At 46.8% G+C, this 15,130-nt stretch overlaps 6 protein-coding genes across 6 annotated transcripts; 2 read left to right on the top strand and 4 right to left on the bottom strand.

Moving 5' to 3' along the window:
- Positions 1–7: 7 nt before the first annotated feature.
- On the bottom strand, positions 8–561 carry Asppvi_003721 (uncharacterized protein; the record flags this gene model as incomplete). The annotated part of the gene is made up of 2 exons (XM_043299682.1): positions 8–470; positions 524–561. The coding sequence occupies 2 exons, from the start codon at positions 559–561 to the stop codon at positions 8–10; spliced, it is 501 nt and encodes a 166-aa protein (XP_043155617.1).
- Positions 562–697: 136 nt separating this feature from the next.
- Positions 698–2,418, bottom strand: Asppvi_003720 (fungal specific transcription factor domain-containing protein; the record flags this gene model as incomplete). Its single annotated transcript, XM_043299681.1, has 6 exons — positions 698–900; positions 946–1,138; positions 1,184–1,250; positions 1,306–2,000; positions 2,060–2,139; positions 2,193–2,418. 6 exons carry the CDS (start codon positions 2,416–2,418, stop codon positions 698–700), a joined length of 1,464 nt encoding a protein of 487 aa, XP_043155616.1.
- A 1,071-nt stretch (positions 2,419–3,489) lies between these two features.
- On the bottom strand, positions 3,490–4,589 carry Asppvi_003719 (uncharacterized protein; the record flags this gene model as incomplete). The annotated part of the gene is made up of 2 exons (XM_043299680.1): positions 3,490–3,885; positions 3,942–4,589. The coding sequence occupies 2 exons, from the start codon at positions 4,587–4,589 to the stop codon at positions 3,490–3,492; spliced, it is 1,044 nt and encodes a 347-aa protein (XP_043155615.1).
- A 5,725-nt stretch (positions 4,590–10,314) lies between these two features.
- Positions 10,315–11,266, top strand: Asppvi_003718 (DUF3632 domain-containing protein; the record flags this gene model as incomplete). Its single annotated transcript, XM_043299679.1, has 2 exons — positions 10,315–10,654; positions 10,701–11,266. 2 exons carry the CDS (start codon positions 10,315–10,317, stop codon positions 11,264–11,266), a joined length of 906 nt encoding a protein of 301 aa, XP_043155614.1.
- Positions 11,267–11,733: 467 nt separating this feature from the next.
- On the bottom strand, positions 11,734–13,290 carry Asppvi_003717 (cytochrome P450; the record flags this gene model as incomplete). The annotated part of the gene is made up of 1 exon (XM_043299678.1): positions 11,734–13,290. The coding sequence occupies one exon, from the start codon at positions 13,288–13,290 to the stop codon at positions 11,734–11,736; it is 1,557 nt and encodes a 518-aa protein (XP_043155613.1).
- Positions 13,291–13,714: 424 nt separating this feature from the next.
- Positions 13,715–15,083, top strand: Asppvi_003716 (putative O-methyltransferase; the record flags this gene model as incomplete). The annotated part of the gene is made up of 2 exons (XM_043299677.1): positions 13,715–14,512; positions 14,565–15,083. The coding sequence occupies 2 exons, from the start codon at positions 13,715–13,717 to the stop codon at positions 15,081–15,083; spliced, it is 1,317 nt and encodes a 438-aa protein (XP_043155612.1).
- Positions 15,084–15,130: the final 47 nt, after the last annotated feature.

Raw genomic sequence — 15,130 nt, 5'->3', positions numbered from 1 at the left:
GGTATGGTTAAGCATTGCCCTCCTGGTCAAACGGGTTGTCGGATTGTCCAGAAATACTGTCAGTCAAGAAGCTCGAGAATGGAAAACACTCCATCATTGCACTGTATTCGGCCTCCTCTGTCGCGATTTGGCCCATGAAAGACCCGCTAGGAATCTCGGAAACCTGGTTGCGTTGCGGCTGTCGCCACAGAGTACCAGGAAGAAGCTCAGTGGTGCTTGAGGCTCCAGAGGAATGATCGTGGGATGAATGACTGCTGTATTTCTCGCCATCTGGAACTTCACATCCCATTTTGTGCAGTATTTTCAAGAACATAGGATAGTACCACAGGATCGGAGTCCAACGATCTTGCATTGTTTTCAGGGCAAGCATGCAGAAGCGCGCTCTATGCTTTGCAATTTTGGTTCCATCCGCTGAGTTTCCACTAATATTCGCAATTTGGACACTTAGGGAGGCAAATATAGCCGGTAGCCTGTTGTCTGTCAGCCTCATTGCTGATTGGGTCTGTAGAGATGAGCAGCATACGTTCGGGGGCACGACACGGTAAGAACCTCAGAGGACATCATGTCCTCGAGGATCCGCACAATATTGACAGCAGCATCAKAAGGCAGAGACCCCATCTTCAGCCGGTCTGGGTTATGGAAGCCGTTCCTATGTAGAAGAATTTGGCATGTACTGCCACTCTTTGTCAGCTATCATTCATCTAACTAATTGTGGATGACTGTACTTGTAGATCAGGTGGATCAGAGACTCCCAATAGCCATCCTGCAAAGAAATTGTTGAGTTGTTCCGCTGTAGGACTTGGGGAAGGGTCGTTTGCCAAGATGAGATTCTGTCAAGACTGGTTTGTATTCTGGACTCATCCGAGCAGGCACCGAAGAGGGCCTCGAGACACTGACTGACTGGGAGCAGTTAGCATTGTTTGTGAGCGATCGTGGGATATATACCTCGCTTGGTCAAGTCCACAAGATAAACGATGTACAGGCGACTTCCTTGAGTGTAACTTCTAAACAGATACGTATCCTGCAAGTCGTCCTCATCGTCTTCAATATCTGCCTCGGACAACAAGGTCACGCTACAATATGCCTCATTGACGTGCGGAGTGTTGCCCAACGTAAGGGCTATAAGGATATCATGACTCTATCGTTCGGTCAGTTGGGTTTTGTCGGTCGTGTCCACACATACATAGACGGTCCACCAGATACGTTTCCACAACTTCTGTTGCCTTTCCGGCAAACCTTCATATGCCTTGCTTCATTGAACAATCAGTCTCCGCAAATCCAGACAAAATAGCGATATCAACTAACCTCTGGTGCAAACCGAGAGTTTGTGCAAGGCCAACAGCAAGCCCAGTCCAGTGCCACATATCCTTTTGCTCCAAAGGGCTACCCCACCAATAGGAGAGAAGGTACAAGGCCTGGACAGTAGCAATAGCGTCCGATTCATAGTTCGCATCGTACAATGCCTTTGCTCTTTGATAGAATGTGAAGGTGGCTATATAGCGACTGGAGAATCCCGCTTTTTCGATCAATGACAACTCGCAGTGAGCCGCCGCGACAAAATACAGCGCCTGCAATACAAGCGGGGAGATCTCCCCTGCGTTGTACTTGGTATCAAACTCTGACAGATCGAAGATAGGGCAGAGTGGATACACTACAGCGAAGAACGACTGGATAAGTGCGTCGCTTATCTCTTTGTCGAGATGCTGGAATGCGCCCATTTCTTGTAAGCGGATGCGCTCGCTGCGTTCATGAGCGTCGAGCTGATCCTTCGTCGACTGTCCCAAGTGGTTCAAATACAACTCCTCAATGCCAAGTTTCAAGGACGAGCTGTCAAAATCGTCCTGGAACGGATTCACCATCTCGCGTAGGACGTAGTTGAGATTGAAGGAGTCTCCGTAGTATACCATCTCCTTGCCGCGACCTGGGTCACTGGCCCTGTTGATAAAGCCCGGGCTGCACGGTTGACCAGTTCCATAATGTTCGACTCCAGCCGTCTCAAGCTGTATAGCATTTGGACCGGCGCTGTCTTGAGCTATTGGAGGTTGCGTTCCTGGACTACCGCGACTCCCATCTTGAGATTGAACAGCTGCTCGACGAGCTGATCCACCCCGATGGCTTCTAATATTGGAACGCTTGTATCTAGATAAATTTAGTATCTCAGATCATAACCAGCTTGACAAGGGTGTTAGTACTTTCCACGTCGTGAGACGATCGGCTGGCATTCCCGTCCGGCCACTCGACAGTTGAAACACGCTCTGTCCTCGGTCCGATCGCATTTGACTCGGCGGAGATTACAAGACTTGCAAGCCACTTTTGTCTTGGGTTTTGAAGACATTGTGCAAGCGCTGGTTGAAGTTCGTCAGGGTGCGCTGCCTGGTTGCTGAAAACGAACGAGTGTTGTTTGTCGCGGGGAGTCATCATCGGAAAATGTCGGATATAAATAGAAAGTGATCCGGTACTTTCCGCTCTATAGTTGTTAAAATATAATACCACTATGACTATGGATATGAGACCCTAGACTGATGAGGACCATGTCCGGACGCCTTTTTGGCCTAGTGGTATTATAATTCAATAATAGTTATCTCCCCTCCAGGTAAGATTTAGGTAGTTAAATCTGGAGTTACTTCACCGTACCCAGAGAATTGAGCTACGTAAACTTCCCCATTGGCAACTTTGGGCTGAGGAAACCCTTTCAAGCATATCCAAACTCCCTGGAGTGGCATGCCTAGAGACTTTTGATGTTAAATTCTCTATACATTGTGGCGGCACCATTTGAATACGGCTACACACTCTTGCATATGTCAGCTTCATCTTCAAATGTGGAAGGATGAAGCAATCATGGTAACCCAGCAATATAAAGATATGACTATCACAAGCACTTTATTATTGAGCTGATCCTTTCCCTGCTAATTAATAAATAGCTGCTCGCGGATATTTCTAAGAAAGTGATGAGCTTGAAGATATAGTAATACCCACTGGCAATAGTGAGGATAATGATGTTGCAAGTAATGATGATGATGACGATGATGATGAAAAGTTACCTAGAACAAAGCACTCTGTTCTTAATCTCCTCAGAGTAAATGTAGAATGGGTTTCTGATTTTGTTACCTATAGCCATCTGCTTTCTAGGGCCTTAGAGCAGGGTGACCGATCAGGTTGCCAGCGGTGCAGAGTTGACACTACACCTAATATGTCGAATCATACCATGTTTTTGGAAGAAAGTACCCTTATAATTCTTGAGTGATAAGGCCTATCTGGAGAGCTCAAGAAGAACCAGGATATAGAGCAGCTAGACGACCTACCAAAGGAAACCTTGGAAGTCGCTGTCTGGCATTGAGACATTGCATACAATTATAAACAAAGACAAGCATCTATCCACGGATAGATGTAGGTGGCAGATGGCCTCAGAGAATGATGATACTCAGATAGAGGCCTTCAGGCAAGTGACCTTGAGACGACGTATCTGGTACTGCTGATATATAGCCCAATCTAGGGCGGGCCGCCAGCAGGGCCACTCTTGTCCCAGTATCCCTGCCCCTCACTGCGGCAAGTCCCCACGACACAGTAGTAGCCGCCTCCAGCATTGTTCTGGTTTGGTGAGAACATGACGTAGGGATCGCCTGACTGAGTGGGAGAGGTGCACACATTTTCCTCCCAATTCTGGACCGTATAGGCAGTGTGGGCGGTGTTGTACCAGACACAAACTGTGTCACCTTGGTTTCCGAAGCAAGTGTACTCATTGCCAGTCGTCCACTCTTCTTGCACAGCAAACCCGCCGGAAATCCATTCAAACGCAGCTGCACTAGCGGACCATTCGACTGAAAAAGATGAGCTTTGCTCATGCCCAACACTGCATGATGGTGAAGCACCACAGTTTATGTTTTCCTAGTCCTCGTTTATTAGCCCTCCTGATAAACACTCAAGAGGAGGTGGGCACTTACGCTGAGTTGCTTGTCCCAGTAGTTTTGGTGCGGGTTTCCATCTCCAACATTTCTAGTATAATAATTCCATTGAGAGCATTCATACTGCCGAGCATGGAGGGAATGATTCGCCTGCTGGACGGTTTCGTTGAGCGGCGCTATTGCTGGCTCAGGTGAGGAATTGGCAGTGCGAATGGACTTGGACGCTCTCTTCAGGTTGCTGGTAGCGCCCTTGGCGAAACAGCCCGGGAGACTGCTTTTACCCAGCGCGGTGGCCTGAAGGGAAACGGGTATGGAGGCAGTGCAGGTCACGAAAGCGCCAGCATCGTTGTAGATCCTGGAACAAGTGATGCCACCAGAAAACTCGGGATTTTCGTGCACTTCGTACACAGTAGGGCCGACGGTGATTTTGCCGCCGCCATAAATGTCGAGATTGGTAGCGATGGGGAAGTTGGCAAAGCCACCAGAGTTCAGAGTGCTGGAGCAGGACCGGCCCAGGACCTCAGACGTTTCCTGATCGATGACGGCGATACTGACTTTGGAAGTATCACCAACAAGCTCGACCTCAATCTCCACAGCCTTGGTATCCTGTCGTGTGTTCAAGGTTGGAATACCCAAAACTGCTGGCAGGAAAGCCAAGACGGTCGATATAGGCACAGAAATGATCATCTTGAAAGGAAAGTCGTTTCCCGCGATGCGTTAAGATTCCTTGGAAGAGTAGAACTTCCTTCTCTGTTCTGACTTGAGTTGGCAGCGGCTCAGAAGCCCAATTTATATATTTGTTGCCCGGCAGAGCAGAGACCAAACGGGATGACTCCCATTTCTGCTTATGGGTGAATCCAGCGTAGATTCTGAGCTAGAGTCCAATTTATGCTCCAGGGAGAGCTCTCCTGTCAAGCAAGGTGACATCGGCGGTAGCGCTACTGTATAGGTCCTTTGGCTACTGCAGGACTAACTCAGCTTCTCACCCTGAACATGGAACATTCATCCTTTGACCAGGTTTGTCTTCCTTGGGCTGGTACATTAGCGCCGGAGACCCCGTTCGAGTTGTCCGAAACCCTATGTGAAATATTGAAATACGACTATATTCTCTTTGGGACGTGTTTTATATCCGTTCGCTGATTGGCTTCTCACCCAAGACATGGACACTTAATATCCACGTCTCGAGAGGCCCAGCGGACAGAGCCCGCGGACGTTCTATACCGCTGAGACAGAATAGTGCAACCCGGCTAAATTGCCTCAGTGCACTCCAAACATAACATGACCTGTGAGGCTGTGTGTTAATATATATATATGTTCTATATGACTAGTTAGCGCGTGGCCAACATAAAGAGGAAGCCCATGTGCAGTGATATGGTTCGCTTAGTTAACAATGCAACATTGCTCCGCTATGTGGTTATTACTTAGATCAAAATTTGATTGGCATTATTTCAGGGTTTTAAAACTGAGCTGCCTAGACGAAGGCTTAGGACACATAGCTCGAGCGGAGCCGAAGGTTGTGGCTACTCGGACGTCTACCTAATAGAGTGTACCTCGTGTTACTAGAAAACTGGCCGACCTCAGACACAAGCTGCAGGGATAGCTCTAGACTAAACTTTTATCCTAACAGGGACACTTCGCCCTTTGTGGGTTAGTGTTGCCGCTAGGCTAGTCCCCTGAAGCTTAGACTAAAGCCTAGGTCATATGTTGTATTTAGGCTGAACTTCGCAGATTCACCTTGGGTTACATTGGGAACCCATGCTCAGCCAGGATCCGAGTACCAAATCTACAAAAGGGGTCAGTTGTAGAATTAGCTCGATTACACTTGGCATGGCTAAGCTCATTGCGGATCTTCCACCGTTCCACTAAGTGTTGTCGCATTTGTCGTCGCATTATTGTTGTCTAGCAAGCGACCATGCACTAAACACCATAGACAAGATTTACCGCTGAAAGAGGCCCAATAAAAATGGAGCGGCATGGGTCCTTTAAAAATCTGGTGCTGTCTGATCCCATTGCTCTTCCTTTCTTCTTTCCCAACCATCCTCAGCAGGGATACGTTTTGCTGCATCTCCCACAGCCTTGACATCTGCCTTTTCAATTATTAAAGCAGTCACTGGGCTCTCATTCCTAGCAAGCTCTGAGAACTTCCATCCCTCACCAATATCAGTCCTAGGGGCTTTATTTCCCTTTTACTCTCTTGTCGGCATAGACTTTTCTAGGCTCTTATCTATTTTTTTTCTTTCAGAATTTCATCTATTCCACAGAAAGAGAGCATTACACAATGGATTTCTTCGCCAGATCCGGTCCAGCTCGTTGTGCGAATCACAACGACTCTATGCCGGAATTGCCCTATCCGAAGAGTTGCGGCCTTTCGCTATTTGAAAAAACGAATGCCACCCAAACGCCCTACGACGTGCTAAAAGAATGTTGCGTGAGCGGTCAAGTCGGGTATTACCCTAGCGACCAGGAGGATTGCTACGCCTATTGCAACTCCACAACTCAATCTCAGCAGCAGCAAGTATATCAATGTCTTTCCACCTCGCTGCAACTATCGTCATTTGGTTGCGCGGAAGGTTCATCAAATAATGGGTCTTATACGGCGACCTGGAGCTGGGGTACTCTCTTAGTGTCTGGATTGCTTTTGTCAGTCATGATTGGGCTGTAAGGCGGACCTCTGTCGAGCATATATTAGGTGCTAGAATATGGGTCCTCTTGCTCTGGCACCGATAATCTACTATGTTTGCTTGCTAGCTTATTCTAATCTCTCTGTTGTTTACTTTGGCCACATGGCCATGAGAACAGTCTTGTCACATAAGTAGTCAGAATAAGTAGATTCCATACCCATGGACGGCTGGTCACTGCCTATTCCCTTTTAGCAAGATTAATTATTAAACATTCCAGCAGGTCATCTTATCCAACATTAGTTAGAAGTTGCTCCTACTTACATGATTGTACGAAGAGTCGAATTGGTGAAGGATCCGAAGAGGTCTCTCTCTCAGTTAGGTGTGCTTGAATTATTGGCAGGAAAGCCAAGCACCAGACAAAAGGGTGTTGTGCCTCCTTTTTGCCCAAGTAGACTGCAGCTTCTGTTGGACGGGGAGCTATAAGCTATGAACTATATTCTACCAACACATAGTGAGCGCATCAATTACGACATATGACATGAACCATAACATGTTTTACTTCTTCATTCAATTTCATGAGCATCCAGACTCAAAGTTTATACCCCCGAAGGCCCTGTGAATAAAGTAGTCATGGCTTATCTTAAGGGAACTGAAAGATGAAGCTGCGTGGATTTGTAGATATCTAGAAAAGGGAGAGATGCTATGAAGCTATCTAACCGAGGCAGATAGCCCTTGGATTATCGGTAGGGCCGTCTGCTGGCTGGCAGAACCTCTGAGAACTTACCTTCGACTCTCCTGATTAGGCGCGCAACAATCTGACGCGTTAAAAATCCTAATACCCAGAAAAGCGCAGAACAAATCTTCAATTCATGAGTGAGGTTCTGGTCGAGCCATGCTCATCTTTAAGAGAACCTCTTCGAGTCAGGGAGTTTCCCAGCGCGGTTTTCTCCCCTTAAAAAGCATGTCACAGTCTCACGTCAATGGCTCTGTCGACCCTCTCCATTCTCTACATAGGGACGTCAGCAATCTTTCTCCTTCTCAATACCTCATGTCCTGATCCGATAAATCCTCAAAAACCGTAACCGACGGTTTTAACCGAACTCGACTTGGTTTCGCCCTACCTAAACCGAAACCGAAGTGATTCCCTAGGCTAGGGACCGAAGCCTCACCGCTGCGAGTTCGATGAGGGTTGGATTCGATTTTAGCGGTTCAGTTATGCAACTCTAGGTTCGGTGAACCTGATCTAATAAATCCTTAAAAACCGTAACCGACGGTTTTAACCGAACTCGAGTTGGTTTCACCCTACCTAAACCGAAACTGAAGCGATTCCCTGGGCTAGGAACCGAACCCTCACCGCTGCGAGTTTGGAGGGTTGGATTCGATTTTAGCGGTTCGGTTATGCAACTCTAATCTAACTATAGTTAGATTAAGGACTACATTTTATACACCTATATAGTTTTAATATCACTAAGAATAATATAACTAAGCAGTGTACAACTAAATAGTATATAACTAAGTAGTATTATAAGATACTAAATCTAACTACAGTTGGATTAGGAAAGAAATAATTATAATAGGAATATCTTTAATACTTTTAGTCTTTTAGATAACTATATGATAATATAACTAAGTACTATACTACTATTATAAGATTAAGTAATTATATAGGTAGTATACTTAAGATACTAGATAATCTTCTTAGTAGTCTTAGCCTTCTTATAGAAGATAGGGTTGATAGGCTTAGTCTAACTTCTATAACTCTACTCTACTTGTGAGTTGTACTTATTATAATGCTTACCCTAGATTAATAGGGAGGCCTTACTAGCCTTATACTTAGAGTTGCATTTGGTGTAAGTTCAGGCGAGTTCAACCTTAGTTGGACCCGAACCACTGCAGTTTCAGGTCCAAATTTTAGAACTCAAAACCAAATCAAACCCGATGCGATTTGGTTGCGGTTTAACCGCAAAAACCCGCCGCTAGGCCTACCTAGGTATAGCTAGGCCTATACTAACTAACCATGGTTAGATTCGGTTCGGTTTTGGGTTGGTTAAACTGCTAATTTTGACCATTTTAACCCTTACCATTCCCCCCAGGGGCCCTATCTAAGGCCCCTTACCAAGCATGCTTATATAAATTCATAATTTTTATATGAAATATATAGTAATTATAATCATTCTAATCCATATTAGAAATATTGATTCAATATCTATAGGGTTGAATGGGTGGTGGTTAAAAATTATTTAAAGTATATAGTAGTTATCGGACCTTGGTGCCCATATATATATATCTCTATACTACTTTTATACCAACCTATAACAGAAATGATTATTCCCTTATATCTCAGCAACCACTAGGTATTTTTAAATGATATTTATATCACTAGATAGCCCTTAATTTAGGCTATCTAGTGATATTAATATTATTTAAGRATATTTAGAATTTAATGATTTCTAGGTAAAATGGTGCRGGTTGGTTAAACCCAACTCGAAAAACCGCAGAAACYGTAACCGACGGTTTTCACCTAACCYGGATCGGGTCTGAGGTAGCCTAACCGAACCCAAAGCAGTTCCCTAGGCTTACCCCCGAACCCGCACCGCTGCGAGTTCGGTGAGGGTTGGATTCGATTTTTGCGGGTCGGTTATGCAACTCTACTTATACTAGGTAATCTTAAACTAGATATACTTATAGTACTCCTTAGAGCTATAGTATATTTAGTAGGTTTTAGGAATATTAACTATTTTAATAGAGTTAGCTAGATTATAAGATTATTAGTTATTAGATCTGCTATAGGTGACCTGGGCCACAAGAGCGCCAGCCAGGAGAGCATTGAGAGCCAGAGAATGGAAGAGCGACGGCATCTTGGAGTTATAAAAACAAGTTTTCCGCAATGATTTCTTTAGAGACTGAGATCTTGCTGGGGAGCCCTGTAGAGGTAAGTTGATAAACTGAAGCTCTGGCAGGTTTTCGAGATTCCTTTATACCTGTCGGAAGCCATTATCATGATGCTTTTGGTATGAAGATCCAAGCGTTCAGGCAAAAGGGGCGGAATAGCAGGAACCCACAGTCAAGGTTTCAGCCCTGGGGCTAAGCAAAAAGGAAGCAGATCCAATTTCAAACAACGGTCTTATTCAGACGTATACAGTGTCGGGAAGCAAGAGCCTGTGGCAGAAGAATAAGCACACGCCGGACTACAGTTTTTAGACCAGGCATTGATCTCTAAAAACTGGCAAGAATACCTAGAAGTTCTTTTATATATGTCATTTACATACATGAACATATAAAACCCGGTCCTAATCTTTATACATGGATTCGTGCTTTGGGAAAAGAGAGCCTTTTTTGAGGTCAACTATTGGCCCAGATTCGCTTTGCGCATCGCTTTGCGCGTCACTCTGCTAGCCTCCATCTCAATTCGAGCCCATTAAGACCTTTCTGTGAAATAAAGTAGTAATTTCTCTGGAATATAGACGGTGCCGCACTGCTTTGTTTGTTAGAGTTGATCATCGTTAAGTGATCCACAGACTGCACTGCCTTGCCTTTGGGGTTGGAGAATGTGGGGGCGATTTCTTGTTTCACATTCATCCTTTCCACTTGGTCATACTATTATTCTTGGCTGAAAAGCTAAGCCTTGAAGGAACAATTAGCAAATTCAGCCTCGTCTCGCAGATAACAGATTGGCATTACTAGAATCCCATCACAGCCCAGACCTAGGTTTTTAATACGAACCACCCTTCAAATCTTCTTCGTGAGAACAACCGACCATAACCGTCCAGCATTTCCAAAATCTAAACATTATGGATTCTGAATATGAGGCTTTCATCACGGCGCAGAGCCAGAAAAAGTACCCCCCACCTACGAACATGCTCTCAGCAATCAAGTCACTTTTGGCGGATCCTTCCACACCGCCATCGGCGGCAGCCAGAGAAGCAGTGTCGTGCTTCATCGCGGAGTCCAATCCAGACCCCGACTACACATCACTATGGCCTCTCCTTTTTGCAGCAATCGGTAAATTCACAAACCAGATTGACCGCTTGGTGGACTTTGTTGCGGAACTGAAGGGTCTGTCTGACTGCAACGGAGCTTTTGGTCGGCTGGACGGGCTCAGTGAATATATGACTGAGTTTGTCTTTGACTGTATGTCTTCTGCAAAATCAGCTACAACCTCAAACTAACAAAGTAGACGTCGATCATCCATTTTATGATTCTCAACGCGACGAAAAGCGGCAAAGTTGGATCAATGTCAATTCTTTCGCAGCCAAGCTCTATGCTCGGGGCATCCGTACTAATAAAGTCGGTCATCTCCGTCACGGTGGCTGGGTCTTGAGAAAGACACTGGAGAAAGCACCGTGGGAGAAGTTCCACCATGAAGACATCGAACAAGAGCTCGAGGACCTTGACAATGATGAGGACGACGAGGAGTATTGTAAGCAGCGAGATCTCATGCTTGAGGATATTGATATCAGATCGCTCAATGGGTGGGTACCCGCCGCAGCGCAGTGGATCAGACATTGTGGCAAGGAGATATATGAAATGGAAGGATCAATGGGAAGAGAATTCCCAACTAAGTGGACAGGACCCGAAGTGTGGTCAAAGGAACGGTGGGCGTTCTGGAAGGAAAGATTTGAGTGGATCAGCTTCGTCACTGCTCTGGATCGAAAGACACGCAGGATAGCGAAGGAGATGGTGGAAGAAATGGCAAGAATCGAAGACTCGGATAGAGTGTACTCCTCGTCCCTCACAAATTAGGATTATGCCATCCAATTGATACTTACTCTTATCGTTCCTCAGATGTTACCTAAAGACATTGTCATAAGCATCGTTGCTAGACTACCACCATTTGACCGCAGACCTTTATAAATAAGATCTAGTTTTTGCGGTATTTGTTGCATTGACTAGAGATAGAGCCTCAGCGCGAATTGTGTACGCCATCATCCAGTGACTCTGGAAATTAGTAATTAGTTCTCCTTACTCAGGTAATAAAGTCTAACCACAAGGCTTAAAAGCCAATCATACGGCGAGATGCTAGGCATCTCGCCAATCCGGACCATATAGTAGCGCACTGATTAGATTCCCTACACTATCTAGCTAGCTAAACCCCCCCGAGGGGGCTTAAGAGAGAAGCTGAGATAGCAGCCAACCCTAGTCAACCCCCCTCACCAGAGAAGTAGCCAGGCTATCTGTGCAGGGCAGCTCCCTATAACACATTTGAATGACTATGTGCTGCGTTTCTGGATCCTCACTGGCATCGGACCCATGATCAGATTCATTGTTTCCCGCCTGCTGGGCTTACACCTCGAATCCCACATCTCAAAGTCATATCGGTGCACCAGGCTAGCTAGAAGGATGCTGGCTTGTAGATAAGAGATCGGGCGCCCAATACAGCCTCGTGCACCAGCCGAGAAGGCGATAAAACGGCTTTGCAGGGCCCGCCCTTGCTCTCCTAACCATCTTTCTGGTACAAAAGACTCCGGTTGATCAAAAACAGAAGGATCTCGATGGGCAACATATGCGGACACTGAAACAGTAGTGTTTCCAGGCACCCACTGATCCATGATCATCATGCCCTCTTTTGGCGTCTCTCGGGGTAAGCCATGGGAGATTGGTGGATACAACCGGAGACTCTCATCAATGACCGCTCTCAGATATGGCAAAGACTTGATCTGATCGTAAGAGGCCACCGTGGGCGCGTCCCCATCCGGACTGTCATCCAGCTGTGTCGACATGACTGAGTCTACTTCCTCTTGTAGTTTGCGCATCTTGTCCGGATTCTCAATCAGCAACTGCATGGTGCTCGCAATAGAATTGGACGTGGAGGACGAGCCACTGATGGCGAGGGATATCTCTGCCAGCACCTCACCCCACTCCAGATCTTGTGGGTTTCCCGTGGGATCTTCCATAAGAGCGGCAAATATATCACTAATCGGCTCCTCACGGACATAGCGCTCCCACCGACGCTTGGTCAGATGGTGGACAAGTTGAGACCAGCCGTTACCGAGTTGGGATAAGCGAGCATACTGACGACTAAAACGCTGCAGTACCCAGGAGACCACATGATACCATTCATATGACCAGACAAGATCTCCCACTATGTGGAACGTGGCATATAAACAATCGCGGAATGAGACCTCCTTGGTCCGACCTGCCAAGTCCTCAGCGGTCACACTGTCGGTGCCACGATCAATGCAGTTCAGTCGCTCGCTCAAGCAGATGTCGCAGAGACTATCGATCGTGAACAGGTTGGTCCAGGATCGGTAATCCAATGGGTCGTCCGGCATTTGTACCAAGTGCTGGTCGAAGCGTTGCATGAGACGGTGTACCTTGTCTGCCACTTTGTACTCCCAGTCTTCAAGGTGTTTAGCGGCAAACGCAGAGGCGAGCACTTTTCGCTTTCGCGCGTGTTCCTTTTTATCGACGACATCAGCCAAGTGGAAGTGGGATCCCGCCGCATTCAAATATTGCCGATCCTTGGTAGTTGGTGTACTATGTCCGTAGATAGCCGGGATAGCTTGTCCTCCTGCAAAGGACAGAGCGTTCGGCCCTAAACGAATGATTGGATGGCCTTGTCCGTAGTGCAGCCGCAGGAGTGTAGCAGAGCGGAATCCACGCATCGATTCCAGCATGAAAGGAATGTCGGAGATGCCAGACAATGGATGCAGCAGAGGGTATTTCCTCAGGCCTTTGGGATCTCGCAGATATACGAAAACGGCCCATATCACAAATCTGAAGAAGAGACTGGCCAAGAGGCCGAGCAAAAGCATCATTCCCAGCATCATGAAACGCTAACCAGAGAGACAACAATCGCCAAGTTGGGAGTTTTGATGCAAGACCAACTCAAGAGATTATTGTCAGACTGATTATAATGCTGATTTTGCCAATGTCATACGCATACGTCAACGATGACGAGCTACATAGATCACAGACTGGACGGATTACCTCAAATGGCTTCCTCCTCTAGCCGGAACTAATCCGATTCCCAATACGGCAGTGGGCGGATCGAGTCCTCGACGAGATTCTGTCTTCCTGATACCAGTAGATTTCTGCGAAGTGACTATTGGTTAAAATAAAGCGTCAAAAATTGAGCAAGAAGAAGATAACAGTTATATAACAGCGCTGTAGCAACGAGAGATCGCAGACAAGCTACAGACTGTTTTCGTATCAATATACATTGCTTTATCATTGAATTCAACATTTACCATGTCTGTTCAGGTCGATATCCAGCCTACGCTTGCCCATTTGGCGGGCATTATAACTGCTTCCGTGAGCACCTTGGAGCAACTGCCGGCATCTAAGTCCCTCCATGAGACACGATCTGAGGATGCGCTCGACGCTCGGAGTGTTCTTCTCAACGCCTGCCAGCAGGTGATTCGCAAGGTGATGGGGCCGACGGAGGTTTTAAAAAACATGGCGTTGATCGTAAGTCCCAGTTTGATCCATTCTGCAGAGAACAGATTGTTCATCGAGTCTCCCCAGGAAAAGCACAATTTGGCCTCCTTGAGGATCATAAACCACTACCGGATCTTCGACATGGTTCCTCAGGACGATGATAGGAGCACTCCAGTAACTGAAATCGCAGCTAAATGCCATATTCCATCCGACATCCTTCTGCGCATCCTCCGCCAGGCAATGACGTACGGCCTGTTTTGGGAACCTTCGGTTGGCATGATAGCGCACACAGAACTGTCAAAAGAGATGATCCGTCTCTCGCCGCTGCTCTCGTACCAGCTGGAGGTCTGCTTGCCATCCTCCTTGAGATTACCCGATTGGTTAAAGGCTGCCCAAGCCGGGAAGCCAGATAGCGAGTATAAGAGTGCCTTTCAAATCGCACATGCAACAACGGACACCTGGTGGTCATATGCTGAAAAACGCCCGGACCTGATTCAGAAATATGGTTTGTATATGGCGCTCATCACTAATGGTGGCCCGCATGACGTTAGTCATGTTGTGAGTGGATTCGCATGGGGAGATCTGGAGGAGGATGCCGTGGTGATCGATGTAAGGCTAGCCAAGTTGTCCCTGTCCACAATTATGTTAACTTGCAGCATAGGTCGGAGGAGCGGACGGCTTCGTCGGTATTGCTCTTGCCCAGGCATATCCCAACCTCACCGTGTTTGTACAAGACAGTATCAATCTCAAAGAAGGGGCGGACGCGAAGATTCCCCCAGCTTTGAAGTCGAGGGTGTTTTTCCAACCACACTCGTTCTTTGAACCGCAATCTCGCCTCGCCGGGATGGCTGATGTCTTGCTGCTCCGGCATATTCTCCATGACTGGGATGATAATGACTGTCTGGTAATTTTGCGCCATCTTGCTGCCGTCTTGCAACCCGGAGCTTCCATCATCGTGGCAGAGCAGGTGCTGGGCCAACCGGGGACCTATGACTGGCAGACGGAACGGGTCATGCGGGCGCTGGATATGCAGATGATGACGCAGTTTGGAAGCAAAGAGCGAACATTTGATGACTGGGAGAAGCTATTCCAGGCCGCAGATCCGACATTGCAAGTGGTAGGGATGGTTCAGCCTGCGGGAAGTGCGGACACACTGATGGAGTTGAAGAAAGTTGTTTAATTCGCTTTATGTTAAGGTTCTGCTAGGTAACTAGCATGTTCTTCATT

Source organism: Aspergillus pseudoviridinutans (assembly GCF_018340605.1).
Source record: "Aspergillus pseudoviridinutans IFM 55266 DNA, scaffold_2, whole genome shotgun sequence".
Lineage (NCBI taxonomy): Eukaryota > Fungi > Ascomycota > Eurotiomycetes > Eurotiales > Aspergillaceae > Aspergillus > Aspergillus pseudoviridinutans.
Note: the sequence above shows the minus strand (reverse complement) of the source record. Positions and strands in the feature narration are given on the sequence as shown.